We start from the raw sequence: 27,253 nt of genomic DNA on the forward strand, positions 1-27,253 counted from the left end.
CATAGTAGGCACCCACATCCGAATTGGATAGACTTTACCAAACGAAGAAGATAATTAATTCGAAATAAAACAATGATGCTGGAAAATCTTTAAACAACAAGGAAATTGACCAAATTTTGTTAATCACGCCGACAAAATAGTTGAAAACCTTTGTTATACTCAGGAAAGCATTATGAAGAATCTACTTAAACATTCGTTAACAGAAAGGAAAGTGATATCGAATGTAAATATCCCATAATAGAATGGCAGTTTTTACATCAAAATTTTCGAAACAAACTGTTCAGGATCATAATTTTTGGTCAAAGGAACGTCTAAAATGCATGCCGAATACTAGTTTATGGCGGACTATAATTACCACGATTGCAATCATTGTAAACACCTTTGTCATCATTTGCATACAAATCAAATTCATCCAACAAAAAATATATACATACGAAACTTGTTTTTGGATACAATAAATTAATTTCAACAATGATTTATGTTATAAGTTTGCACACAGCTTGAAGAAAAGGCCACAGAGGAGATAGTATGAATTTAGAGCACTCTCAAATTGATAGTACATACCCTGACAATCAAGTAGGAGTAGCAATGGTTTTATATAGTTTCGTTGCACATCTCTGCTTCTCTCACATTCCTACCTCAACGTTGAATTCTGGAAAGAGCTTCCATCCAACCCCATCTTTTCCAATGGAGCTCGCTTTTGTTGGGTTTAGTAGAAGTATCCGGTTATCGTGTTCTTTTCTTCAGTGTAGTACTATGCACTGGAGAGGTAAATTCCTAACCCACGTATTAGGAATAAAAACGACATCAAATAACGAATCCAGTTGCTAATGCTGTCTCTACCCGAGATTCTTCTAGTCCTCGAATGGAAAGCATCTCTAATAAATTGTCTCTCTCCATCCTTTGATCTTTTTAGTCGATTTGTCTTAACTTCTGGTCGTGGTCCAGCTCTTTTCTCAATCTAATATACCTGGCGTAGACATTTAGGTTATCATCCTCCATTTGGACGCTGAGGTGAGTTCTCAGCTCTTCTTTTTTTAATGGTTCCAACTCTCGGTAGATCTACTGGGTCTTTATGTACCAAACGGTGTAAACTGCTTGCATTAGGCTGATATTTTTCTGGGCCCGGAGCTTCTTTCAATAACTCATGAATACCGGTGCTGTAAATGCATACAGCATAATGGAGAAAAGGTTGGTCCTGATGAGTTGGAGCTTCGTTTTCAGTTCAACTAAGTGGCTACCCAAATATGTGAGTAACCATATTAAATACCCTCTAATCATCAGGGCAGGTACTAGATATTTCAAGAGGCACCAAAATCGTTCTTGAAAGAACCAAGCCCTTTTATGAATTTCTTATACAGATTAGAATTAGATTTTAAGAAGTAGATTGAGCTATCTTGACCCTCGTTAGCCTAGACATGTGATACCTTATCACACAAGACAAAAATTTTTTGGATATGCCTAGATTCAAATAGATTTTTATATGTGGTATCTACCATAAAGTTCAAATTTCTCTATTGCATCCAAAAACAATATTTATATGACAATTTAAAAAATTATAAGCTCAAAAGTTCATTGATTTTCAAGTTCCATTCTCTAACTATAACCAACGTAATTAATTTTCAATTGCGATCTAATGGATTGGTATTGGTGACGTTTATTGTTTCTGTTTTGACTCTGAAACGTTTTTCAAAATGTTTGTTGTGAATTTTTAAATTGTCAATGTATACCATTTTTTGGAAATTATCCTTGTTTCCACCAATCTTCTGCGTCTTTAACATTATTGTTTTTCAACAAATAAGCTTCACAGTTATACAAAAAGGAAGGAATTGGAAACATGAAATAGGAAAAATGTGTTTAAATAATTGTTTTACACATGTATATACATTTAGTTTAAGGTATAAATCATGCTGAAAATACGTAGAAATATTAATAGAGTTACTGAGGTCAAAACATTACGCCATGCCAAAATGGTAAGAATACGTTTTAATACTTTGTTTGCACAGCATTTACGCATGCATAAAGATATTCTAAGAGATAAATTTGAAGAAGAAAGCAATAAGTAAATCGAGAAAGATATTAAACCAGGTGCAATTTGCAAGAGATTACACGAAAAATCTATATTACTGTGGATCAGAATGATAATTGAAATGATGTTTCTGAATTTGTTGAAAGTCGTTTTAGTCGATGATAATTTTGACATCTCTGTCTTAGCTTAGACAATTCTTTTAAAAGGTAAGCCTTAATTAAATGAGAAACATTAACTTGAACACGCCAGATGATTATCTCATTTTAAGTGGAATCCTACAAATCATTACAATGTTTATCATAGTCGAGTGCTGGCACTTCAGTTGGAAGTATTTTTAATTGAAAGTATCAAGTGATACTTTGTTCTACTCGCGACGGAATTATTCCTTCTCAAATTTAATGAAAGATAATAACTAAATAGGTTTTCAAATAACAGAATTTAACTTATATATTTTATTTCAGTGTACTTGGTTCCTACTATCATCTATATTTATAGTAGTTTAGTTACAGAAAGTTGATATCTGTATGTAAACTCATTAACTGAAACTATCATAGGATATTTGAGGAGCAATCATTTATTTTGAGATAGTCAATTCGTCATCTTATCCCCTTCAGTTTTTTTCTCAGTTCAATTGCTTGTATCTAACCTCTATTTTTTCCACGACTATTCTCCTCATCTGGTCGTCCATTTTCTTTTGAGTTTCTCTTCTTATTTATTTGATCTTCTAGATTACAATTTTTTTTGTAATGCCGTCTTCATCATATTGTTTAAACCAATTCATTTCTACCTTATTTTTTAATATTATCATCTCTTTTCTCAAACATATTTTCAATTCATTGTCTTTATAGCTTTCTCCTACTATTTAAGATTCACTTCAATTTATTAATATTGTTACTGGTATCTCATTATTTATTGTAATTTTCGCTATGTCAATATCTCTTTGCCCTAGTTTACTTAATGAGATTTTCGCTGATTCATTTCAACTATTTGATAACTCTCATTATATTTTCACAAATTCTGTTCACTATATTTTTCTTTATACTCTATTTCTTCATTTTTCACATCCATTCTTGCGTTTTCTAGTTCAGTTGCTATTAGTAATACTACATCGTTAGCGTCCAGCAACTTTTATTGTTTCCAAATGTGTAAAGTTGATAGGGATGTTCTGGTGGTAGAGATAGTCAGCAGTTTCAATCCGAAATGTATTTTACGTCGGGATATTCACTCTCAAACTACATTTTTTTACTAATGAGGTTTGTTTTACTCTTTAGAAAATGTTTCTCTGTGAGAGAAATCATGGTTAGAAATCCTCCAATATGAAGTTTGCTAAATAAGAATTTTCCACTCATCTTAAAAAAATCATAACAATTTAATTACTAGTAGAATTGTCAGCTCTTCACATTTCAAATAACATTGTTGAAAAAATTTTTCTTTGGAAAGTTTTATTGGAAATTTCGAGAGTTGGGAAAATATAAGAATAAAATCATCCATTGTATGAAAATGAACTTTTCTCAAACGAACTGAGAAAGAACTTTTTTGAAATTTTGAGGTTATGTCATCGCTAATTAACTCCCAGAATAGTTAGATTGTCTTCTACTTGAGAAATATGATATTTCTAAGTTAAATGATTCACAAGAAATTCATTTCTTTCACTACTTTGAGTTTTTATAACTCTTCATGAATGCATTTTGGTATAGAAGTGAATTGCCCCCAACCGCCATATTTTGGGCTCCTCTATACGCTTCTGCTCTATGTCGGCTTTCATACTGGACATCCTGTATATAATCAGACATTTGAATTTTCATTGAAGTTTCATAAAACAATATCGGAAGTGAAATATTATATTAAATAACGAATTTGCAGAATGGAAACGTAACGAGTGCGAAATACACTTTCCAACGAGTTTTGTACGATATTTTTCCTACGACCACGTAAACAATTTTTCGAAAAAATGTATTTTCTAAATAAGAAAATCAATTAAACAGTATCACACATGTGTTGAAAAGTATATAAACACGTGTGCTGAAAAGTTGAAAAATCTTTTTTGTGATAGAAGAGATGACAAAAACGAAAACAATGATTATGAAATATTTTATAACTAAAGAACAGGAAAAGAACCAATAGAAAAATAAATTTTTTGTAACTATATTAGAACTTAATTTCAAATTTAAATAATTTTGCAGATACTAGTATGTATTTGAACATAAATCACAACAAACTTTCAATTTGTATTATAAACACTAGTATAACCTCAAAAAATCATATTGTCTACTTCTTCAGTCTTCTTAAATTTGGCCTTTTACCTTTCGGCACCCAGCAAGATTCATATTGTATTCGCGTATTTCTTCTATCGTTCGAGACCATATATAACATAACAAAAAGAAGTATTTCAATACATGTATGTTTTGTTATTTTTTAGTCCATTTAGCTACTTTCTTAGGTAAAAATAAGTGTGCAATCTATCTTTTTTATAAGTGGTCGTAGGAAAACTCATTTGTTGACCCCTAGTTTATCATTCCTAAATATATTTTTTTTGTAGTTTATTTCCAACAAACTCAGATAAACATCTTTGTTAAAAAACACAAAAATACTTTCTATATTTATATCAAAAATTACACTATCCGACTAATGAGCTAGTTCTACTTGCAGGACTGTACTATGAATGAGTATTCCTTGATTGAAATGCAATAAAAGAATTTAAGTGAATAGGAAAAAATATATGCCAAAATGATATACTACCGCGGTATTGGCTGAAGGACTGTTTCCAAATCCCTGAAAATAATTTATAAAGATATAATGTACTATTTTTTTTTCTGTATTCTACTTATTTGCTGTGACTGTTTGTTTTCTAGAATGCAATAATGATTTTTACCAAACGGGTTTCCTGAATCCAATTTCTTATTTTCTATCAACACAATCTGAGGTTTCATTAATTTTAAAATAAAACACTTGTTTGAAGTAACGTTTTTATGCGCGATTGAAAATTCTTAATGAATTATTGCATTTGCAAATTATTGAAAATCGTAATGTTGCAAATCTTTATATCTCTTGAATGATCTACATACACACCTTATATTTTATTTGAAGTATTTGTAAAATTAAATCAAACACTTTCTCTCTGATGTTTGATTGTTGAGCAAAGTGAAGTTTGTTCATTTTTCAGAATTATATAAATAATAGGTGCTGATGATGACACGATAGAAAACAGTGGCGTCGTGTGTACTGGTATAAAACAATATTCAAAATTATATCTGCTTTAATCTAGAGTGTTGCTGAACCAAATAGGCATAGTCTACATAATTCTAGTACATCCTAATATGAACATTAGGATCAATGTCATCATCCGTCCAATTTTGTTGACAAGTTGACAGTTAATACACTGCAGTTTCTTCTTGATAGTTCTTCTCCATGTTATGTTCCAGAGGTATTCATTATTTATCCAGATATCTTCATTTTGCTGTTTGGTTTGCTCCACTGATGCATTTTGGTCAAAGCATTAGTCACCATTTTTGAATCCCACTTGGATTTTTATTTATTTTGAATAATCCTTTGTTCACGTATTTTGGCACAGTACTCAGTTCGGCCACCACTCCAAGTGGAGGCCAAGAATGGATAAGAGAAGTAGAGGCAGGCCGCCAACAAGATGGAGTGACGATGTAAAGAAAATTGCAGGAAATTGGATACATACATCTCAAGATAGAGATAGATGGTTTAAAGTAGAGGAGGCCTATATCCAGCAGTGGATGGAAGATGGCTGATAGATGATGATGACTCAGTTCGGATATATTTATTCTAACTTTCGAGTATGGAGGGTAGAGGTAAGGAGGACCATCTCATATGGGGGCTTAGCTTAAAAACTGTCCGCTTGTAGACAACGAATTATAATTCAAAATTTGACCAGAATGGCGCTCCTGTCGGACGAGATATTATAGATAATCGTGCAGTGGAATAGTTTTAGATTGTTTAATTTTTATTTTTTCGTTTTTGTTTTGTTTTTCTTTTTAACGTCGTTGGTTAAAAAGTCGGTGGCGCCCAATACCACTTCCTGCGGAAGAGTCTCCTGCAGGGGATTTAAGGTTACAAGTTTACCGTTTAGTGGTTTTTCATATTCTTTCCAGAATAAGTCTCGCCATATTCAGTTAATGTAATGAGTCGAAACTTCTCATAAATACGAGGATGGTTCAAATATGAACCGGAACCGGAACTACGTAGCTATTCCCGCTCAAAGGATTCCGCTTCTGCTTTTGGATTGCAGTGCTTCTTTCAAAACACCAAATAAATAATAGTCGCGTGGTGACAAATCGGGACTATAAGGAGGGTGTTCCTGTGTTTTCGTTGTTGGGTGTTGTCTTGCAGCAATATCGCACTACAAGAATCAGAACACATTGGAATATAAACATGTCTTAATCTTTAGACAGGTTTAACCGTGTTTTTAGAAGGTTACTATAGTACTGCGCATTTACAGTTTATTGTTCAGAGAGAAAATCAATCACAATTATTCATTTCATCTGTGTTAGTTCTGCTGGAATATTGTCAAAGCTTTCTGCTGTTGCTTTTTATGGAAAATTTGATGCAAGAAATATTCCATGCATCTCAATTGCTTTTCTGTGATATTTAGTGTATCCTGTTGATTTTTAGGTCAACTTTATCGACTAGCGAGGCCTCTTTAAGTGAGAGTCTGTGGGTCAGGGTCCACCCCAAGCTACGCCACTGTTTCAAAAAGTATATTGCGAAAAAGATGTACTTGAATGTTAATCAAAGGAACCATTCTTTTCTAACAATTAACTACAAAGTTACAAAGTTATTGAAAACATTGTTGTCATGTGTGAAAGAAGGTTAAATAGTTGATAAAAATAGTGATGTTACAAAGAGAGAGGATTTATGATTTTATCCCACGCTACGGAGCTAATTTTGTTCATCGTTTTTTTTGATTGAATTTTACATTGAAATTAGTATCACCATCTTTTGTTGAAAATAAAAATCTCTTTCTAAGGTTATCTATTATTGAAATTTCAAAGTTTGATTTGAAAATTCTACAAGATGTTGCATATGAAAATTGAATTAATCTACGCCATATTTTCCAAATTTTTTAATGGATCATGAATTACCACCGAAAGTAAGAAAATAAGCGAAATTTTGGGTCAAAAATTGATTAAATTTTTTCTTAGTTGTTTGTTAGACACTCTGTGTGACTTAACAGAGCAATGATGATCAAACAAATATTGATTCACAGCTACACAAAGCTACAATTGATACTGATTCTGTTATAATTAATATAAAAAGGTTTGTGGTAGATCGACAAGAAAAAACATTTACAATCATACGCAGTTTTTGTTATAATTGAAAATATAATGAGTTTTGAGAGTAGGAAATCGAATATTAAATTTTTTTGCTATGAAGAAAATACTAAAATTGATTAAATAAATTTGTGATTAGTCAGAAAACGGCACTTGTGTATGAAATGTTTCAATTGTTAAAAATATTATCTATACGTGATGAAATCAAGTTACTTTTTTCTATTTGTTCACCTTATCAATTTACGTGACTAAATTTTGATTTCGAGATTGAATTAATGTGATGTTTTAACTTATTGATTTAAGATATATTAGGATACTATTGGAAACTGTAAAGACATTCTTGATAAATTGTCTCGTAAATATATTCTTATCAAAATAATAATGTTATTTCCAAAAAAAATTAAATGGATTTCAATAATATACAGATCAAAATTAAATAAAATAAAAAAATTTCTGCGCATCCAGAATTTTCAATATTACAGGACTAACAATAATCGTGAGTAAACACAAGCTTTATACACTCTATGGTGAAATGGACCTCGAAAAGTACAGTAACTTATAAAGTAACTTATCTAAATAAATGATAAGTATTATGTTTCATTAAAACTATAGAAAACAGTTACGATTTCAACCCAATAGAGAATAAAGAAATCGGAATCGTGCAATCGGAGTTGTGCAACCTGTTTGCAACTGGAGACCGCACACAGGTGGGCCATGTATGCAACTTCAGTTCGCAGCTCTCGGCTGATAGTCAGCCGTAGAATATACAGATTTTACAAAGATGATTTCTTGAATTTTGAAACACCATAAAGGATAATAAATCGACACAAACCAGGATCAATAAAATATTATCCAATCCAATCATTTAACCAACAGCAAAATTATCAAATTTGGAAGTTTCATTATTTGTTTTTCATTTCATTTCTCAGTTATAACATCACAACAAAAAACAAAACTCAGTTTGTTGTAGTGAACACACTTTTTACACCATCACAACACCAACACTCACAATTACACTGTCTAAAGCGCGTTTCGATAATCAAGTTATCGTCTTCAGAGACAATTCATCTTCAACCTCTGAAGGCAGTGTAATTGTGAGTGTAGGTATAGTGGTAGTGTAAACAGTGTGTTCAGTATGAATATTACCAACTGTTTCAGAAATTCCAACTTAGTCAGTTTGTTGTACTTTTTACTAAACGAAAAACATATTGCAATCCAAGAAACCTATTTGGAACTATTCTGTAAAAAATATTTTTTTGTGTAACTCACTTTGCCGGTACCTAAATACGTGTGACAAATTTCTGTTTTACTACGTTACTTAAGTGTAATAGTGTTGCTCAGTGTACTTCTACAACATAAACTATGTAACATCGATTAAATCCTATACTATTTATTTTTAGTTTGTTGAAGCTATTGTGCGATTGGTTAATTACTCCATAGAAAAAAATATGGGAAAATATCTTTTCCTGATATTTATGAGAAATAACATCAAATCTACTTCATTCTTCCTTGTTTACCTTCGACTCTGAACAGGATAACGAGAATTTTGTGAATCTTCTTGACATGTTCGAGATGTTATCAAAAAATTTGATTTTTCTGTACCTATTTTGAGACGGAAGATTCGTGAATTTATAAAACTGCACTGGAGAGCTTTGAACTATGCTACGCCTCGGGCATCATATCGCGCGGCTCAGAGCTCTCATGTACACCTTTAAAAATGCACGAATCAAAATTTTTACCCCAAAGTATTAACCTTGTTTATCAATGTACTCATTCCAACATTGACAGAAAGAAATTCAGCAAAGTCATTGCTTGTGTCCGGAAAGAACCAGAAGTATCAGTCTAAGTAGATATACAAGTCGATTCCGAAGGGAAATGAGCGTTCATTGGTGGCGAGTGATGGAAATTACTAATGCAGAATGGCATTCTATCAAATTCTATGAAGTATTGTAGTATCTGTATACAAAATATAGTATTGAAGATGTTCGTAGCTAAAAAAATAAAAATAGCATAGGGGTGGTTATAAAATAAGTTGTTTGAGTAGATTATCCTACTGGGTATACTGGGTATAGTCACAAGAGGTTAAAAGTTGAAGCTGAGTCGGAGTACAAAGATGAATAATGTACTGTTAAATTTATTCTAATGCTTGTTCATAATGAACCCGCGCGAAATGTCTTTACCTCAATGCTTTATTGCCTTGTTGAAGTCAAACGTCTTCACTCTGTCACAATAAAAATTATAATTCGATGAATCCTGGTTACATTTTATCTAGAGCCGGCTTTATATATTGTTACCAACTCGTTTATCGACGTAGACCGTGAAGCCGGCACTATTAGATTATGTTAATACAAGGGTTGCTACTTAAGTTTTGAGATATGGCAACACTGATTTGAATATGTCAAATCTGACAATCGTAATCGCACTTCGCTACAGATCGTAATGTGACATTCCTCGAGATTGAGGCATACTTGGTAATTAGTTCTACTTGCATACATTCCATATTATATGAATATTTGACTGTTGAAACGATTTGTTCGCGTTGGATACCGCATCGTGTCGATTGATGCAAAGAAAGGATGAAAAAATTAAATCGCGGTGTTTTGAACATGGCAGATGAAGAATCATACAATCGAATGTATGGGTATTTCAAGACGAGCCAATCCAACAAAAGTTGGCCGCGGACCAAACACTTCGAAGGAAATGGTCGCCTGTTTATTCGGAATAACTGCACATGTCACCACTTTTTCATTAGAGCAACCTAGGACGGTCAATTCTCAATGACACATTAGAATTTGTTTGCCAGAAGTATTCAGTGAAACCAATCAGAGAAGACGAATCATTCTCCACCACGACAATGCGATCTCTCACACGTCAGTTCAAACAAAAACCTTCTTGGAACTGTCAAAAAATCGAATTGATTGGCCATCAATGATTTCTTCTTATTACTTCAAGTCAAAAATTAATTGCGAGGTTAACGTTTTCCTACATTTGAAGAAGCGGTTGATACTTTAAATCACATGTTTTGGAGGTACCTCAATCGGTAATCGATATGGAAAAAATTCCATGCGAATTTAGAAACAGTTTTGAGTCAGAAAAGTCACGAAAGGGGGTCACTCGGTATTCTCTAATAGTTATTGCCCGTTTTCACAAGCATGCTTGTCCACATTTTGTAGATTTAGACTGTTTTTGAACTCGAAAATAGTTTTCGTCATCAACTAACTTATTTTCATTCTTAAATTGCTTAAATTACTTGTAAATTGTCTTCAGAATTACTAAATTATCATCATCATCTTTGGCACTTTTTTCAACACAATAAGAATGACTTCATCCAGATACTATAAACAGAATATCACCGGACTGGTTGTAAGACTAGACATACAAGCCGAAACGTGTTCGAACTTAAGATTGCTTGTCTCAACATATAAGGATTTGAGACTACTTGTAATAAACGCAGCATGAATAACTGCTGCTACAAAACTTCAGTCACTATACAATCAGAGGGTTTGGTCTTATTTGAATTGAATGTCCAGGAAAACAATAACCAATAGCACAATATTACTGAAACATTGAAATAGCCTTATTTTCTCGAAATAAAGCTTGCACAAACTTGTAAGGACCGTCAATCATTTTGAATTTACTAAGGTTATTTGAATCTATTTTCAAAGTTCATATCTTCGATTATCATTTTTCTTTACGGGAAGAAATAATCTACGAAAATAATGCTGAAAAAGTTATTTCAATATTTCTCTGTATAGGTATGTGGTTACTACAATTAAAGTATTATGTACAGTAGCTGCAAACACATAAAACATCCATTTTGTCGACAAGGATCACAACGAGTATAATAGGTGTAAGTCAGTAGACATATTATTATCTATGATCGATTAAAAAAAATCTTACCGGTATACCAGTAGGCTCCACTTGTCCGAATCTAGTGCTCCGCCAACTTTCTAAAATGAGCAAACCTGCATATATTTTACCAACAGTTAATTTACCGGCGTTAAGTTGATCGTTGGGTGGCACTAGAAGTTCTACCATATTTTTAGCTTGTATTGGCCAGATGTTTTTGATTGTCTCTTTCAACTCTGCATCAGCCTGGTCCATTTCATCAGCTACAAAATAGAATTAAGTACAGAGATCTCAATTCTCCATTCTAAAGATTTCAACAGAATAATAATTTCATATCAGTTTATTGAACAAACCATCAATGTTCTCTAAAAATGGATCAAATATGGATGATATTATGCAAATGACATTCATTATTAGTCGTTTAGTTTGCATTTCCATATTTAAAAATATTTTTTATGAGGATTTTTTTAAAAGTTTTGAAATTTTATCCAATGAAATTCCTGTACAAATATGATGAGTTTGGTAAGCATTGTAAATGATAAAAATGAATAAGTAGTAGATGAATATTTGGAATATCTGTCCCACTAGTCATATCTGCTACTTCTTCTGTACCTTAGAATAAAAAAATTCTACAATCAATACTTTTCCAGCGAAAGATATAAACGAGAGTTGAGAAACGAACATAGAAAACGTTGCTAAAGATGCGTAACCAACAACAAAAACACTAATCCAACCTCCATGGTTCCGAGAAGCTTTCTCAGAGTTCCGAACACCAACAGATAGGAATTGATTACAAAAGAGACTAACTCAGTAATCTCGAAAGATTCGGAGGAAAACATCTACTGCACCCAAAAAGACAAATGGATAGACTATCTAATAGTGATATTTAAAGGAGTAGGTGATACTAAGAAAACCAGCATATGAGGAATAACGTGGAAGTCACCATTCGTGAAGCAGACCAAGCCCTGATGACCTGAAAAAAATAAAAAATCTCCAGGACAGGATGGAGTCCATAATGAACTACTAAAGTAAGGTGTCCAGCATGCCAAATCATATCCAAAAAATTCATTATAATACACCAGTCAGTTGTCGGTACAATTATAGTCTTGTTGGAAAAAGGAGGCTAACTACAGGGAGATAAATTTGCTAGACACAACAATGAAACTCGTTAAAAAATTATCACCAACAAAATTAGCTAGATCAGAACACTATAAGATGAGCAGCAAGGATTCAGGTCAGGCAAATCCTTCATAGATGCAGTATTCATTCTACGAGAACTGGTTGAGAAATAAATAGAAAATAATAAACCAGCATTTTTATGATCATGAGAATATCACAAAGGAAAAGAGCATTAACAAGTTTAGAATGAGAACAAAGTTATGTATATCTTGAGGTTTGTTATTAAGGAAGACGGTGACGAGGGAGCAAAGTTAGAAGCAAGGATGACGAAGGAATCTGAACAATTCCGGATGCGAAAATATCTAGTGTCGAAGATGGACTTTAAAAATATCTACCATTAATCTCTTAGAGGCGTTTGAAATGCTCAAGATACCTTCTCAAGTCCTAAACAGAGCAAATACGGTGCCTGAGTTGCTGGATAACATTAAATTCAGAAAAATAGTTTTTTCGGGACACATAATGCGTGGTAGCTGGTTTAATATCCTCCGGTTGATTATGATGGGTGAAGTTGAAGGTCGTAGAGAAATTGGAAGGAAATAAGCCTCTTGGTTGAAGGACTTGATGCGGCACGCTAAGAAGAAGAAGGATGCGAAAATAACTTTCAAAAAAAATCTTCAAAAAGACGTAGCTAGATCTCTAGATAATAAGGCTAACAGTGGGCTACGAAGAACGAAATGTAATTATAGAGAAACAAAAAATTTACTGACCTGTCCTCATTTTGATGCTAAGATTTTCCCTGACGAGAGCAAAGAAAGTCGAAGTAAAATTCACTTTTCCATCGTTATCCACTGGCATGTTCATTCTAATCAGTTTTTTATATGCTAATCTATTAGGGCACTTATTTCCAAAGCCCAGTGGTGGATCCATGTTTTTAAGCATATCGTACATTTCAGTGTAGTGAATTTTACCACTAAAAATAGATAATTTTAAGCACAAAAATCACAACGAAAATTTGAATTAAATAACCAATTTAACGAACATGTGTATTAGCAATAAACAGATTACCGTAGAAAATACTCACGTGGCGTTTGGATCATATTCTGCCCATATTCTAACGAATTCATCCAAGTGATGAGCACCTAATATGGAAGGATCCCGTGTCAAATAATCAAAATTGTCCATAATTACAGCGACGAATAAATTCAACATCTGTAAATCGAGAATTTATATTTTTTTGGTTTATTTTTTTCTTTCAAATACTCACCAAGAAAGAACAGAAAAATATAAACGATACAAAATAGGCATAAGCTATATTATGACCGCACTGTTCTCCAGATTTTCCAGAGTTCGAATCACATTTTCTTCCTTTTATACACGACAGCATTATGCTTGGCCAATTTTCACCCGTGGCACATCTGAAATTTCAATATACCGTTGATAATCAATAAAAAATTAATATTGGAACGTCAGGTCATATTTTTGAATAATGTTTACCTGAATAAGAGCATGAGTCCTTGAATAAAATTACGGAAATTGTTATGTCTATCTATAGATGTTTCTGGAGAAACTTCAATATTGCCGAAAACCTGAAACAACAAATTCATAGTTACGCTGGTCGCGAAATGGGGTTTGAAATGTGAAATAGCTCGATGGATCGTGATCTATGGTTGATAAATCGAATTTCATTCTTTAATTTCCATTCTGAAACTATTTATTGTCACATATAGACAAATAAGTGATTGAAATTTAAAAACTGGATCTTATATTGATTCCCGGATTCACCAGAGGATAAACCAAAGACTAATAACCCTAATAGCCTAATTTTTCAGAATCATGGTTCTTGTGAAAAAGCCATTTCACATTTCACACATTTCAAAAGAAAATACGTTATTCTTATGCAGGAAAACTGCTTTCAAAGTTTTATAAGACGAGAAAGGGGTTGAATTCGATTTTCAAACACTTCATCACCCTATTTCTATTACTAGAATACAACAAGTCTCTATCTTGAGAATAGTGAAACCTTAAGAGGCTCTCAGAAATGGTTTATTTCAATTTCAAGGTGTAGCAAATTCTATTTTTTAAACAATTCATGTTTTGAATCAAGTGGTTAGATTTTAATGAGTTATCAAGTTTGGCTTGTTTAGATTCCTTGGAATTTATTGTCATCAACTGGCCACGACGTGGAGGTCTGTCAATAGTTGATCTTGAAGAAAGTACTGATTTCTTAGTTGTCCACGATGTTGTGCGCCGTCCTATGCTTCTCCCAACTATTCTTTGTGTTATTTGTGTTATTTAATTTGAAAGACCAATTGTACCAAAATTTGAACAAGAACTTTTTTATAAACAAAGTGTGGTCTCAGTAATAAATTAAGACTTACTTGCATTCCAATGATAGCATAAATGAAGAAGAGCATGGCGATGAGTCCACAAACATAAGGAAGTGCCTTGAAACTTTGAACAAACGTCCATAGCAGTATTCTTATTGTATATCCTTGACGTAGTAGTTTTATCAACCTAGCGGCTCGGAATAATCTCAAAAAACCAACGTTTATGAAATTTTCCTGAAATCATTTATTAATAATTTAGAAAAAGTTTATCTAGTGTTTCTAAATTCATGCGACAAAATTCAGGAGTTGTTTTCCCCACAAAGTTATGATGACTCTTTTTTTATAACCTTCTAACAAGTCAGTGACTATGTATTATGTTTTTTTATTTATATATTATCAAATTTACATGAAGATGGAAAGTCTAAGCGATACTAAGATGCAAATTAGCTCTATTATTGGATTGATGGGGGAGAAATAAAATAATAGGCTCCTGGATCACTGGAATTGAATCCTTGTGATTTCTAGTTATACGGTTATCTTAAACTTGTAGTTCAAAACATACTAATGAACGATTCGAAGAATCGTATTCATGAAACGAGTTCCAACATTGATAATGAATCGTATTTCCTCTACACAATAATTGGTAGTTTATTATGCAATAATTAGTATTTTGAATACGATTTTTTTTTATAAAATTGAATTTTTTAAAATAAACCGAAGAGGGGGGGCTGAAGAGATTTTGTTATAGGAAAGAACCATCATTATTTTCCATGACCTACTGAATTTCGTAGCATGAATTCATAAACACCTTGTACATTGAATCAAAGATACTAGGAAGAAACAATTGCAGAAATGAAACTTATCTGTGTGAATTTTCAATAGAGAACCTGGAAATAGAAACTGCTATTGGAATATATCCTCACATTCTGATCAATTAATTTCCACGAAGTATAACCTTGAAATAAGTAGAAGAAATGATAAAATGACAAATTCTAAATAAATAAATCTAAGGAAAGACGTCTCAGTACATAAATCGATGAAATTACAAAATGGATATTAAAAAAGTAACAGTAACAACATATTGTTTTAGGTAAATAGGTCTCAGTAAGCTGTTGAGAATATGTAGAAGCAGCCTTCGAGATCCCCCGAACTAACACCGTTCGATTTTTAGCTTTGGAATACAATAGGACCAGAATAAAATAAGTATGAGTACCATACACGATGAAAGTGAAATCAAAAAGTAGATCATTTATAAAAATTTTGGATATAGAATCCAAAACTAGATATTATTTGATGGCTGAGCTCAAAATAACGTACATAATAAAGAACATAGAAAACATTGAAGAACAAATAGACTCGGGCATCAGATACAAAAGTATCAACAGAAAGTTGAAAGACATAAATGAGTATTCTACAACAGTTTGACAATATTTTAATAAGAAGAAAGAAACAAAGAACAACAAATACTAAAATTACCAAAAACGTTCTAAAAGAATAGTAATAAGGAAATAAATGTAAGGAAGCCTCTGAGGTAACCTGGATTTTTTTGGTAAGGATGGGATGAAGCAGAGGAGTATCTTGCAGCTGCTGCGTCTTAGGCAGCGACTGCTCTTGTTAAGGTTGTTTGTGTTGGGCTGCTGGCTGTTCCGGGAACGGAAATTGATCTTGACCATGACCCTCAGGAGTAGGGTCTTGAGAATGACCTTGACGAATGTCAAACACAATAGGAGGTAGACGAATGTCGTTTCCTTCATCAGTCTGTGCTTCAATTGAACCGTTAGAAGCTGGCACCTTGGACGAACAAAGTGGATTAGTGTGTCGCTTCAGCACACGTCACCATGTAATTGCGCGAACCAAGGCACTTAGTTATAATGCCAAATTGCCAGATTTCTTTATTGTTGAGGTGAAGTCACTGACAAGGAACATTTAGGCATTGTAGCTGCTGAGGATTTGGCTGGAGAAATTCCAGACTCAGTAGGCGGTTTTATAGATTGTTTGCAGAAGATGTTAATTATGTAAACGGCTTGTACTTGTTGAAACTAAATTGAATAATAATAATATGACAGTCACATCTTGAATGATGGCTTGATTAGCTCGATGATAATCGAAAGTGCCACAATAAGTGTAAATACAACAGATATAAAAGTATTTATAGAAGAATTATAGACAGAATGAGTATCCGACAAAAGAAATTGAATTTATGATATTGGTATAGTATTCAAGGTTCATTCCTAGGAGAATAAATAGAGGGGAAGAGTTAGAGAATGGGTAATAAAAAAGTGGAATTAGTAATAAGACAACAGATATAGAGAAGGAAAAAATTTAATTTAATACCCTTTAGATCATACTGGGAAAGGTAGAAGGGTTTTGTAGATAAGTTTGATAGAAATAACATGATTAAAGAAGAAATGAAAGTTATAGACGCTTGATAATTACTAATGAGCAATCACGATAGATACATTTGGTGAGAATTAAATTACTGTAAGAGAGCACTGGAACCATGAACCAAGAAACAAATTTGCTGCTAATAATTCTGCCTACAAAAAGTTTTGACAGGAAACTATAGATCGAAGTTAAAGTAGAAGATAAAGTATTGAAAAATCTACTAGTTCGCAAAAAAATGCTAAAACAAGGTAAATGGAAATCGGAAAACTTCCCATCAATTTCTAAACCAAGTTCTCTGTATTGGAAGATTTAAATAATCACTAGTAGTCTATGAAACCATAGTTTTTTTTGAAAACGATGGAATTAATTTTTCGTGTCAGGCTTCAACTTACGTACATTAGAGTACAGTCAATTTCTGCAATTGTTTCCGAGGCCATGAAACTACAGAATGACTCATTAGAAAGCAGTTATCACAAATCTACGTTATATTTAGTGTAAACTATATTAGGCTATATAATTGATCTATTTTCTTCCAGCAACTAACTAATTCAATTAAAGATACTAAAAGGAAATAAAAATATGATTGGTTACTTGAATATCATCATCAATTTTTACATCTGTATTAGTAAAATTAATTGGGCATTCATGAAATTATAATTAGATTATATATTCTATTTTTTTTTCGTTCACAAAATGTTAAGCATTAACACGACTTTTTATAGTAAGGACAAGCATATACAAAGTGTTTCAGAAACAAAGTTACATTTCTTTCGATAAATGCGTGGACTTGGAGGGTATGTCAATCGTGAATTAGTAACTACGGACCGTTTCTTGGAGATGGACCACACCCTCTTTGGTGAGAGTCTTGGTGACTTAGCGACTGATTTGAATATCGGTTAAAATAGTCATTAAGAATAACAAAAAGAAGGGAGAATGTAAACCAAATGTTGGTGAGGATACCAGTTCGAATCGCAAGTGCATTAATTTTCGTTAAACCATGTTTCTCTCATAGATTTGAAATTGTATCTCTACAAAACTCAATTTGTGATGTAGGTTTGGGGCTAAATTTGTAAATTATGCAATTGAGCGTTAATCGACGTTAATCTTGTTTTCGGATGAATTTCATTTTAACCTCAAGCGGCAGGTAAATAAAACTGGCACTATTTAGGTGCGAAGAATCCGAAACACAAAAAGTGACTGTAAGTTCAGATAAATATCTGGTACTAGAGTTGCAATATTTTTTTGGTCATAACTACAGATCATTTCAGCAAAACCAGCTTCAGTCACGTTTTTGATTATAGTATGTGAAATTTGACCTTTAAAATTGATCTTCAGAAAATGTCACATCGATTGGACTTGATATAATGCCTATGGACTTTTACTCATGGGGTTATTTCAAATTTCAAAGTTTGAATTAATGTTATTTTTGAGAAATGAATTCCCAAACACTCTACTGTACGTATAGAAACCTTATTTTCCATTTTATCGATGTACAAAACTTTATTTATCGTATCATATTAGTTATTACAATAGGTGATCATGAACCTTACGCACTAGGCTTATCGAGCCCCGCCAAAATCATCTTATGAAATTAAAATTGAAAGTACATTAAGACGTTGTCTTATCATGTCTTTAGTCAAGATTTATAAAGTGAAAAATTCATGATCTTCATATAGCTACAACCTCTAGAATCATTACAGATTCCAAATGAAATATTATTGCACCTCTAGGTTTTATGTAGTAGGTATCTGGTTAATTTCGTAATATTTGATTCAAATATTTTTTCTTCTTAGGGAGATTTGCTTTTTCTATATTCAATAATATATATTCAAGTACCAATAGGAAATTATTCATTATATACATAAATAGGTATGTGTATGTGTATTTTTGGTGTAGTGTACGTGTCACATAGTGGAAATACGTACCTGAATACCCACCCATTAGATACCCTTCATGCAAAAAAATGTGACACACCCATTCAAATAGATAGAATGGAATTTTAACAATAAATAAAGTAGTAGTGAATAAAATTCTATTCAAATCTAATGAATCTAATTGATAAAATTCAAATTCTTATGCATTCTCATTATTTGGAAAACTTATTTTTTATTTAATTTCGTTTTGATATATTTCTGCTTGCAAGCTTTTAAATTTGGGAATATAACGCACCTTTCAGTACTAATTTTAAAATTTTAAAGCCAATGAATGCAATAATGCTTCGAAATTCTTACAAAAAATTTCAAAGAAGCCGAATAAGCATAAATAATAAATATGATAAATCAGCCTTCATCAAACTTGCATTATCATGCTCAGCCATTAAAATAATTTCTGTTTCTTTCAATAAGAACATAAAATTATGATTTAAGCAAGCATTTTTTGTATACTTTAGATCATTACATGATTTACTGTGAGCGTCCATAGAGTATCGTACAAATTCATTATAAATTCACGAATTCACGAAGTAAAGTGCGCATGCGTTCGGTCCTAAACTGATACTGAATTTGATCCGCGCTACAATCCATTATTTAGTCTTGAATTACCTAGTAAACAAAGGTCGTACCTTACAGGGCCTCGCATAATCAAAGTATTCTAATTTATTTGTTTGTATAATTTTGACTATTTCTAAAGATATGTTCATCCGCTCAAGAGTCTCGGGTTTTGTAACACAATCGATTCAACTTATCTTGTGATAAACCCGACAAACATCGTACTATCCTAATAAGAAAATCGTGACTGCAAAGAATTTTTTGAGTTTCATAAACTTTGCTCTCGCTTTTGCTATACTTGCTCGTATTTGCACGTTGCACGCGATTTATCCTTGTAATACATTTTGTTGTTTAGTCTTTTTTATATTAAGCTTTAGTCTGTAATTCTATAATTCAAACCAGTTAGCTGGTTATTAAAACAGTATCATCAGCGTAACGTCTATTGTTGACAAGTTTTCCTTCAACTAGGATACCTTCTTCAGCGTTATTTGAAATTTCATTGAATGTTTCTTCAGAGTATAGAAACACGTAGAATTTATTGAGTAGATGATAGTTGTAGATTAAAAATTAAGAGTCTTCACCTTTTATTATATTTTTCATCACTAACTTGAAGAAGGCAAATTTGTGGGTCTATGAGCTACATTCGGTTTTACGGTGGATGGGCTGCTAACCCGTTCCACTAACCCTCCTCCTTTTCTCGGGCTTGGGACCGGCAACACAATCGCTAAGCTACTCAACATGCGGAATAGATAATATCAATGACTGGGTACTGGCTAGAAAGATAAAATGGAATGAGCACATTGACAGCATGACGGAAGAACGAATTGTGAAAATATCAAGGGACAAATCACCAGCAGGACAAAGAAGCATTGGAAAACCTAGGAAAAGATGGAGTGACAACCTCCCAGGTGACTGAGCAGAGGCAATGACGTGAAGAAAAACAGGCAATTATGCCTATACACAGCAGGAAGAAGAAGAACTTGAAGAAGCTCATTTTTTAGTTGTGGAGACTCTCAAAAAACAGGAAATGCTGCTGGTGTGATTGAAATATCATCGTGGTCAAAGAACAGAATATGGACTAAAGCAACGTTATCTTATGTCCATGTAGATAAATACACACCAAAAATTTTGTTCTTCTGCAACCCCAAACAGCCTCACATTTTCCTATACATTTGCACGAAATGAAATTCGAAAGTTTCCGAAAGTTCAGGTTCAGTGGGTTTGATTGTGTCATATGGTTTCAGTACGTAATTAGATATCTTCATTCCGAGCCCATTCACGATAATATTTGAAAGATTCGATTTCCGGTTTTTGTCAAACCCGCTAATTTTGTTGGTAGTGAGATATGATTCAACTTAATTGTCATCAATGACTTTGTAACGCATCAAATCGCAAAATATTAGGACTTTCCGTTTATTTCTCAGAGCTTCTTTGGATAAAACTTTTTCTCCCCTGAAGCTACTGTATAATTATATAATTCGCTCCTGAGATATGGCCTTTGGTCGTACTTGGTTGTCCATCAGGTATACTGCTGCGTCTAGGTCGTCAGTGATTTTGGATCTTTCTGGAAAGTTATCTAGTCTAGAGTCAAGATCTTTCCTAATTAGAATAGGTGGTGTAGTAGACTAGATTCTGCTAGAGAGTGCACATGAAACCCCAAGTTATTTTCTTCAGAGTTGTTGAAGAGAGTTTCGTATCGAAGCTTCTGTATCGTACTTTTTAATGGTTTCTACTGGGTTTAAGGTAGTTTTCTTGGCAGTAGCATTTGCAATAGAGCCATGGGTGGTCTATTTTTGAGCTAATAAGTGCTTTATACATAGACACAGATATAGTCATATTACAAGATTTTTCTTGAAATTGTTTTCATAAGGTTAATACCGCTATGTATGATTTTTTGACGTACAGTATAGAACTCAGAAAATGTTGGTGGACAATTTAAAGTTAAGTTTTTCTAAGCTTTACCCTCGTCATATAAAAAAATTATTCTTATGGCTTCATTTGCAGTCCTTACACGATTGGTTCATCGGAATGTTTGAAGTATTTTCTAATAACGAATTTACGATTCACTTTATGGACGCACTGTATAAAATATGGTGCAGCTATTATTTCAATAGGTACAATTTTTAATAATTACCAATAACGGTACATAACACAATAAAAATGTTCCTGCTAACCATAACATCTTTATTATTTATTTATTTATTGAAATTTTGTTTAGTGATATGATCAGTCTAGTAAAGCTTCTATGTCCATGTTAAGTTTTCCAAAATCAGAAAATACATACCTGCATCCACTTGCCTATAGCAGCATCAAGATCAAGTTTCGTTTTCTACAAAAATCAGTGCAATGATTAGATATACAAAATGTAGTAATAAGTCCATTTAAATAAGATCTAAATCATGCTTCAACTAACCTTTTTTGTATATATATATATATGTACTATTGAGCCTAATATCCTTCATAATAAACGACTTCTAGCTCTAGATACTGAGGTTCGACTAACAGATTTTCCTAACGAATTTAGTAGTTTTGAAAATATTTATTTGAATTTATTTACCAAGCTCCAACAGTGGACAAAATTAGATGTAAATAATAATCGCGTCGATAAAAGTTTTTTTCAAATTCGATTTTATGAAATCAGAAATCTTTAGGAGAGAAGAATAAATTATTTATGGCGTTCATATAATATCTTTGGTATCATTCAAGAAAAATATTTCTTTTAACATACTTGTTGATAACGAAGAGAGACCTGGCTGAAATACGGAATAGACGACTGCAAATAAATCAAGATCAAGATCACAACAAACTAGTCTAAAAATTATTTAATAATGAGTAAACACCAAAAATCAAAACTAATATGACAACAATTCTGCCAGTGGAATTGTGGGAATAAATAAAAAAACATTCAATCCTTTCGTATTCCTTAGGTAGGACCAAGTTAGAGATACAGATAAATGTTGATGTTGGAAAAAATGTGGAGTGCTTGGAGGTACCAACTTCTGAAGAATAACAAAAATTTAGGTCTAATAGATCAACAGTGGACGCAATATTCATAGTTCGTCAAGTGGTGGAGAAGTCGATAGAATTCAATAAACCCAGGTTCGTCTGTTTTGTTGACTTTACCAAAGCATTTGATATAATACGCCTGAAAGACGTGATTAGATTAGGAGTCTTGAGAAAAACAAGACTATAAGTACCAACGAGTCATCAAAGAACTTTATACTGGAACCAGAACAATAATTAAAACTAAGGTAGGACTCTCTGTTCGGCAAGGAGACAGTCTTAGCCTAACCCTATTCAACATCATAATGGATCAAATTATCGAGGAAGTCAACAAAGTCAATGCAGGGTACAGAATGGGTCACCGCTCCATAAAGGTTTTGTTTTATGCAGACGATGGTATTTCTGTATCTCAGTCAACAAGACGGAATAAATGGTAATATCAAAAATATCCTATTAGATGCAAATTGGTAGTCGATAGAGAAATAATACAGTAGATATCAAGATTCAATTACCTGGGAGTAAATATATCTAGTGAAAAAAACCTGATAGAGAAGGCACGAACACAAGCGATGAAAGCATCAAAAGTCAGCGGCTGTCTGAGAGATATAATGTGGAGAAACAAAGCTCATAAAGCAAGACCAGAATCTATAAAACGTGTGTAAGACAACCAAAAGGATAATGAGAGCCACAGAGATGAAAATACTGCGAACCATCATGGGAGTCACCCTCGAGGACCGAATAAGGAGTGTGACATAAGAGAAGAATTGGGCGTACAGGATGTAGTGAGATGGGTCAGGGCACGAAAAAGATTCTGAAGGGATCACGTAGAAAGAATGCCAGAAGACAGATGGGTCTAAAACTCAGAGACCTAGCACACGCAGACTTGTAGGCAGATAACCAAAGAGGTGCTACGAGAGCTGGAGTTCAACTTCTCAAAAACATCCAGGAACAGGGCCAAACATACAGAATTAAATAGGACCTGGTTCTATTGAAAGAGGAAGAAAAAGAAAAACAAATAATCTTCTTTGAAATTTGCAATAAGATATAAAGAAGTGCATTTAACAATTTGGTGAGCCTTCGAATTCATGAATGTACATTCTCATCAGGACTTTACGAGAGCATTTACTCGAAAATGTACTTTTATGTCCATTGGATGAGAGGTGGGGATTAAATAAGTTCAATAGGTATAAGAACAAGTATTTCAACGTTTTTACAGTTTGTTGATCAAACTTTTATCATGTAATATCTGCCTTTTCATTAGCTCTTAGAATATTTTAACGAACAAATAAGAGCCATTATTCAAATAAATATTTTCTTGAAAAACAATCAAGACCGTTTCGAATGAATCTATTATTAAGACACTGATATTTATATTATTGTAATTGAATAAATCGAGACCTATTCTACAGATTCAATTTATTAAAAATAGGTCACTGAAATAGTCCTTACCCTCTCCTTCTGCATTTGGGCCGCTCTTTCCTTGAAGGAAACAAGAATTTAATAAAAATAATTACAAATACATTAATAAGTGCAAATATCAAATATGCTCAAGTGCACCGTTCGTGCTATTTTGCAATCAATTAATTCTTTTATTGTATACCTTCCAGATGAGACGACGATAAATCTGTGTAAAATTGTGTTTTAAGTGGTAAAATGTTACTTTTTTCTTATAGATATTTCAACTTTTAAACATATACTTACTCCGAATTCCACAACCATTGCGTCTACGATGCTACCAATTACGGTAACGAAATCGAACGTATTCCAAGGGTCTTTGAAGAAATTCTGTGGAAAATTAAAACGTGAAATATTTCATTTGATAATTTTATGATACGTGGTTGTCGGATGATAGCTGAAACGTGACACTAGTATACACTGAACTGTTTATATATCTATTTGAACAATGTCACAAGTATTGTAATGGATAGTTTGGACTTCTTGACACAGCCAAAAAAGCAGATTCTTCCGAATCAATTATTAGATTGATGATTGATTCTATATGATACAATTTTAGTAGCATAAAATCGTCAAGAAGAGCTTGAAAACCGAAACGAGAATAGGAAAATTGATCGAGGTGTGTAGTTATAGAATGTGGGACCTGTACGTGCCCTAATACGAGGATGGTAGTACCTGGCCTACCTGACCTTAAGATGGCGGTAGTTGCTTGTAATATATGTTCCAAGTTTAAAGTCTCCACATTGTTTAGTATTCTTTATCAATAGCAAAATATTGGGTTTAAACGAGGCCGTCGGACCTGCGAAAACCAGCGTTGCAGTGGTTCGATCAAATGAGGTGACGACTCCAGAAATGTTAAAGAAAATCAAAAAAGCGGTACTGGATCATCACTGACAATGGAACAAAAACAGCGTCATGAAGATATTTGTATCCAGTGTTTGGCAAAGTATCAGAAATGTAGCCTAACCATGGATTAAACGCGGGTCCATCACATCACATCCATAATTATAACCACGGAAAGAAAAGAGAGAAACGCCTCTAAAAAAGGCAAACACCGTTCCGTCTGCAGGAAAGGTCATGGCGTCGGTTTTTTGGATTGCACGTGCGATACTCATCGGGGAGTGTTCTGCGAACTTATTGCAACGTTTAAGCGAAGAAATCAAGCAGGAACGGCCGCTTTTGGCAAAGAAGAAAGTGTGGTTTCATCAAGACAATGCACCAGCTCATACATCCGTTATTGCAATGACCAACATCAATGAATTAAAGGTTGAATTGCAACCTTATGCACCAAATTCGCTGAAAGAAGGGTATGGAGCAGAAAGGAGATTGCGTTGTAAATAAATTTCCAAAATTTTTGTTGGGACAATCCACGTACACCAAAATCTTCGGTTTACAGTTCGGATGGTAGCAGATGAACTAAATATTAGCTATATAGCCAACAGACTGATTTTATCCCGTGTTCATCAACTTCTTCAACAAGCACGCGGTGGTCCATAAGAAGTTCGTTCTCCCTGCTATCAAGGATTTGAAAAAACTCGCAAAAGTGCTAAAAGAGTGTGCCCAGATATAGCGATTGGATGCTGCATCGACACTATCCACCCTGGTACTGCGAGTTGAGTGTGAAAAAGATTTCAGTTTTCGGAAAGCTTCCATTGTTAGTACAGCAATTCCATTCTCCAGATCTATCACTCCGAGACTCTAGTCTTTCTTGGAATGAAAACCGTTTCATATATAACGTATTTTGGATTGATCTAGAACACTGATACCAATGTGACGAAGGCTTCAGTCGAAAAATTGTTACAACGACTGGAAATATCGCTGGAATCGATGCGGAAGGGAATTCCGAATAGTTCAATCACTAATTTTGATAGTATTAGTCTCGAAACTTAACTCGCAAACCTCGTGATGGTAGAGTCAATTTACGATTTTTCAACAAACAAAACATTTGACATGTAAGTCGGAGCGGGTCACTGGTTGGTTATGATTAAACCTGTCAAGCGACTACTTACAATATTATTTGTATTCAGGGCTTCATTTAGAAATAAAATGTTTACATCATTCTGGTATAAAAACAGAGTCTTAATCTATTCAACAATGTAGATAATCCGGGAAAAAAATGGACTACTTCACAAATGGGAGCTAAGTGCAAGAGTAAGCAGCTGTGTGACCTCAATGAGGATTAGTCAAAAAAAGTCGTAGATTCTCGTTTGCAAGTCGAGTTCCAGTTGTACGAGCAATACTCCAAGGATAGACTAATCTGGGCCTTGTAGAAGATTTGAAGCTATTGCTAAAGAGCTGTTTTAGCTCTAGCCTCAATAGCAAGCAGGTAAATCAGCGATAGTGGTGATATTGTATGTCCAGATAGGATAAAATCTAGCCTGGGTCTTTGCTGCGTATAATTATCAAGTTCTAGGATCTATTTTGTCCCATACTCAGTATCTTCAGCTGATATATTAAACCCGGTCTCTTAAGAAACTTCAGGAGTCTAGGATGGTTCTAGCCTCTATTTAGTACGCACCCAGGTGTAGTGCTCTAGAGTTCCCTAGTCTCTCAAACATCGATTTAATGTGGCTGGAAGTTTCTTCGGTGCAAAATCTGCAAGCTGCTTCCTCTGTTAAACCTAACATCTTCTTATGTCCATCGAGACAGTAATGCCCCAACAAGACTCCTGTATTTACAAGCTGAAACCTTCAATAGATCTCGTTTGATTGTTTGTTTCCCTTTCTGGGAATGCTCCGTAGTTCAATTTTACCTTAAGAAATTGCAATCAAGATATTATTGGAGGGAGTGAATCGAAAATGTGACTTCACGAGTGATGGTACTTCAAATTTGATTGGTGATGACTTCTATCCTTCAAACTGAGGACCTTTGTTTATTAAAAAAATATAATAATTCAAACTCGATCCTACGTTTCTTGTCATGCTTATGTTTTACTTTCTCTTTTATTCAAATTTCTATGAGTCTCAAGTACATGCTTTATACACTTTTACTAACATTCTACTATGCTTTTATTATTATCATTTGAAGGACCTTGAAATTGAAAAAAAAATAACTTTTCCAAATTATTATTTTTAAAACAAAGTTTCATTTATGAGTACATCGTTTATAAAATTGATTTAGTAGCATTCTAAAGAAGCTGCGAAATTTTTTAGTTTAATAATTTTCCATATTTTTATAAAATATTCTGAGCTTTTCTCATAGTTCCGATTTCTAAAAAGTAATGAGATAATTAAATCATCACAATACTTGTAACACATGAAATAGTAAAGCGATGCTTTCGATATATTATGATAGATAGAAGGA

General features: G+C 33.3%; 1 protein-coding gene across 25 annotated transcripts in view; it reads right to left on the bottom strand.

The window, feature by feature from the left end:
- LOC130449500 (voltage-dependent calcium channel type A subunit alpha-1) overlaps positions 1-27,253 on the bottom strand; it is a 104,708-nt gene that overhangs the window by 16,413 nt on the left and 61,042 nt on the right. For 10 of the 25 annotated variants that reach the window (XM_056787363.1, XM_056787362.1, XM_056787354.1 and 7 more), the window contains exons 20-29: positions 24,197-24,280; positions 23,945-23,974; positions 21,777-21,821; positions 14,673-14,855; positions 13,789-13,880; positions 13,559-13,709; positions 13,376-13,503; positions 13,062-13,264; positions 11,227-11,438; positions 4,769-4,801 (exon numbers count right to left, since the gene is read on the bottom strand). In XM_056787363.1, coding sequence (XP_056643341.1) covers positions 4,769-4,801; positions 11,227-11,438; positions 13,062-13,264; positions 13,376-13,503; positions 13,559-13,709; positions 13,789-13,880; positions 14,673-14,855; positions 21,777-21,821; positions 23,945-23,974; positions 24,197-24,280 — 1,161 coding nt within the window. The remainder of the gene's footprint in view (positions 1-4,768; positions 4,802-11,226; positions 11,439-13,061; positions 13,265-13,375; positions 13,504-13,558; positions 13,710-13,788; positions 13,881-14,672; positions 14,856-21,776; positions 21,822-23,944; positions 23,975-24,196; positions 24,281-27,253) is intronic. The other 15 variants (XM_056787368.1, XM_056787372.1, XM_056787370.1 and 12 more) reach the window with 4 other exon arrangements.

The sequence above is a fragment of the Diorhabda sublineata genome, chromosome 10, assembly GCF_026230105.1.
Source record: "Diorhabda sublineata isolate icDioSubl1.1 chromosome 10, icDioSubl1.1, whole genome shotgun sequence".
NCBI lineage: Eukaryota > Metazoa > Arthropoda > Insecta > Coleoptera > Chrysomelidae > Diorhabda > Diorhabda sublineata.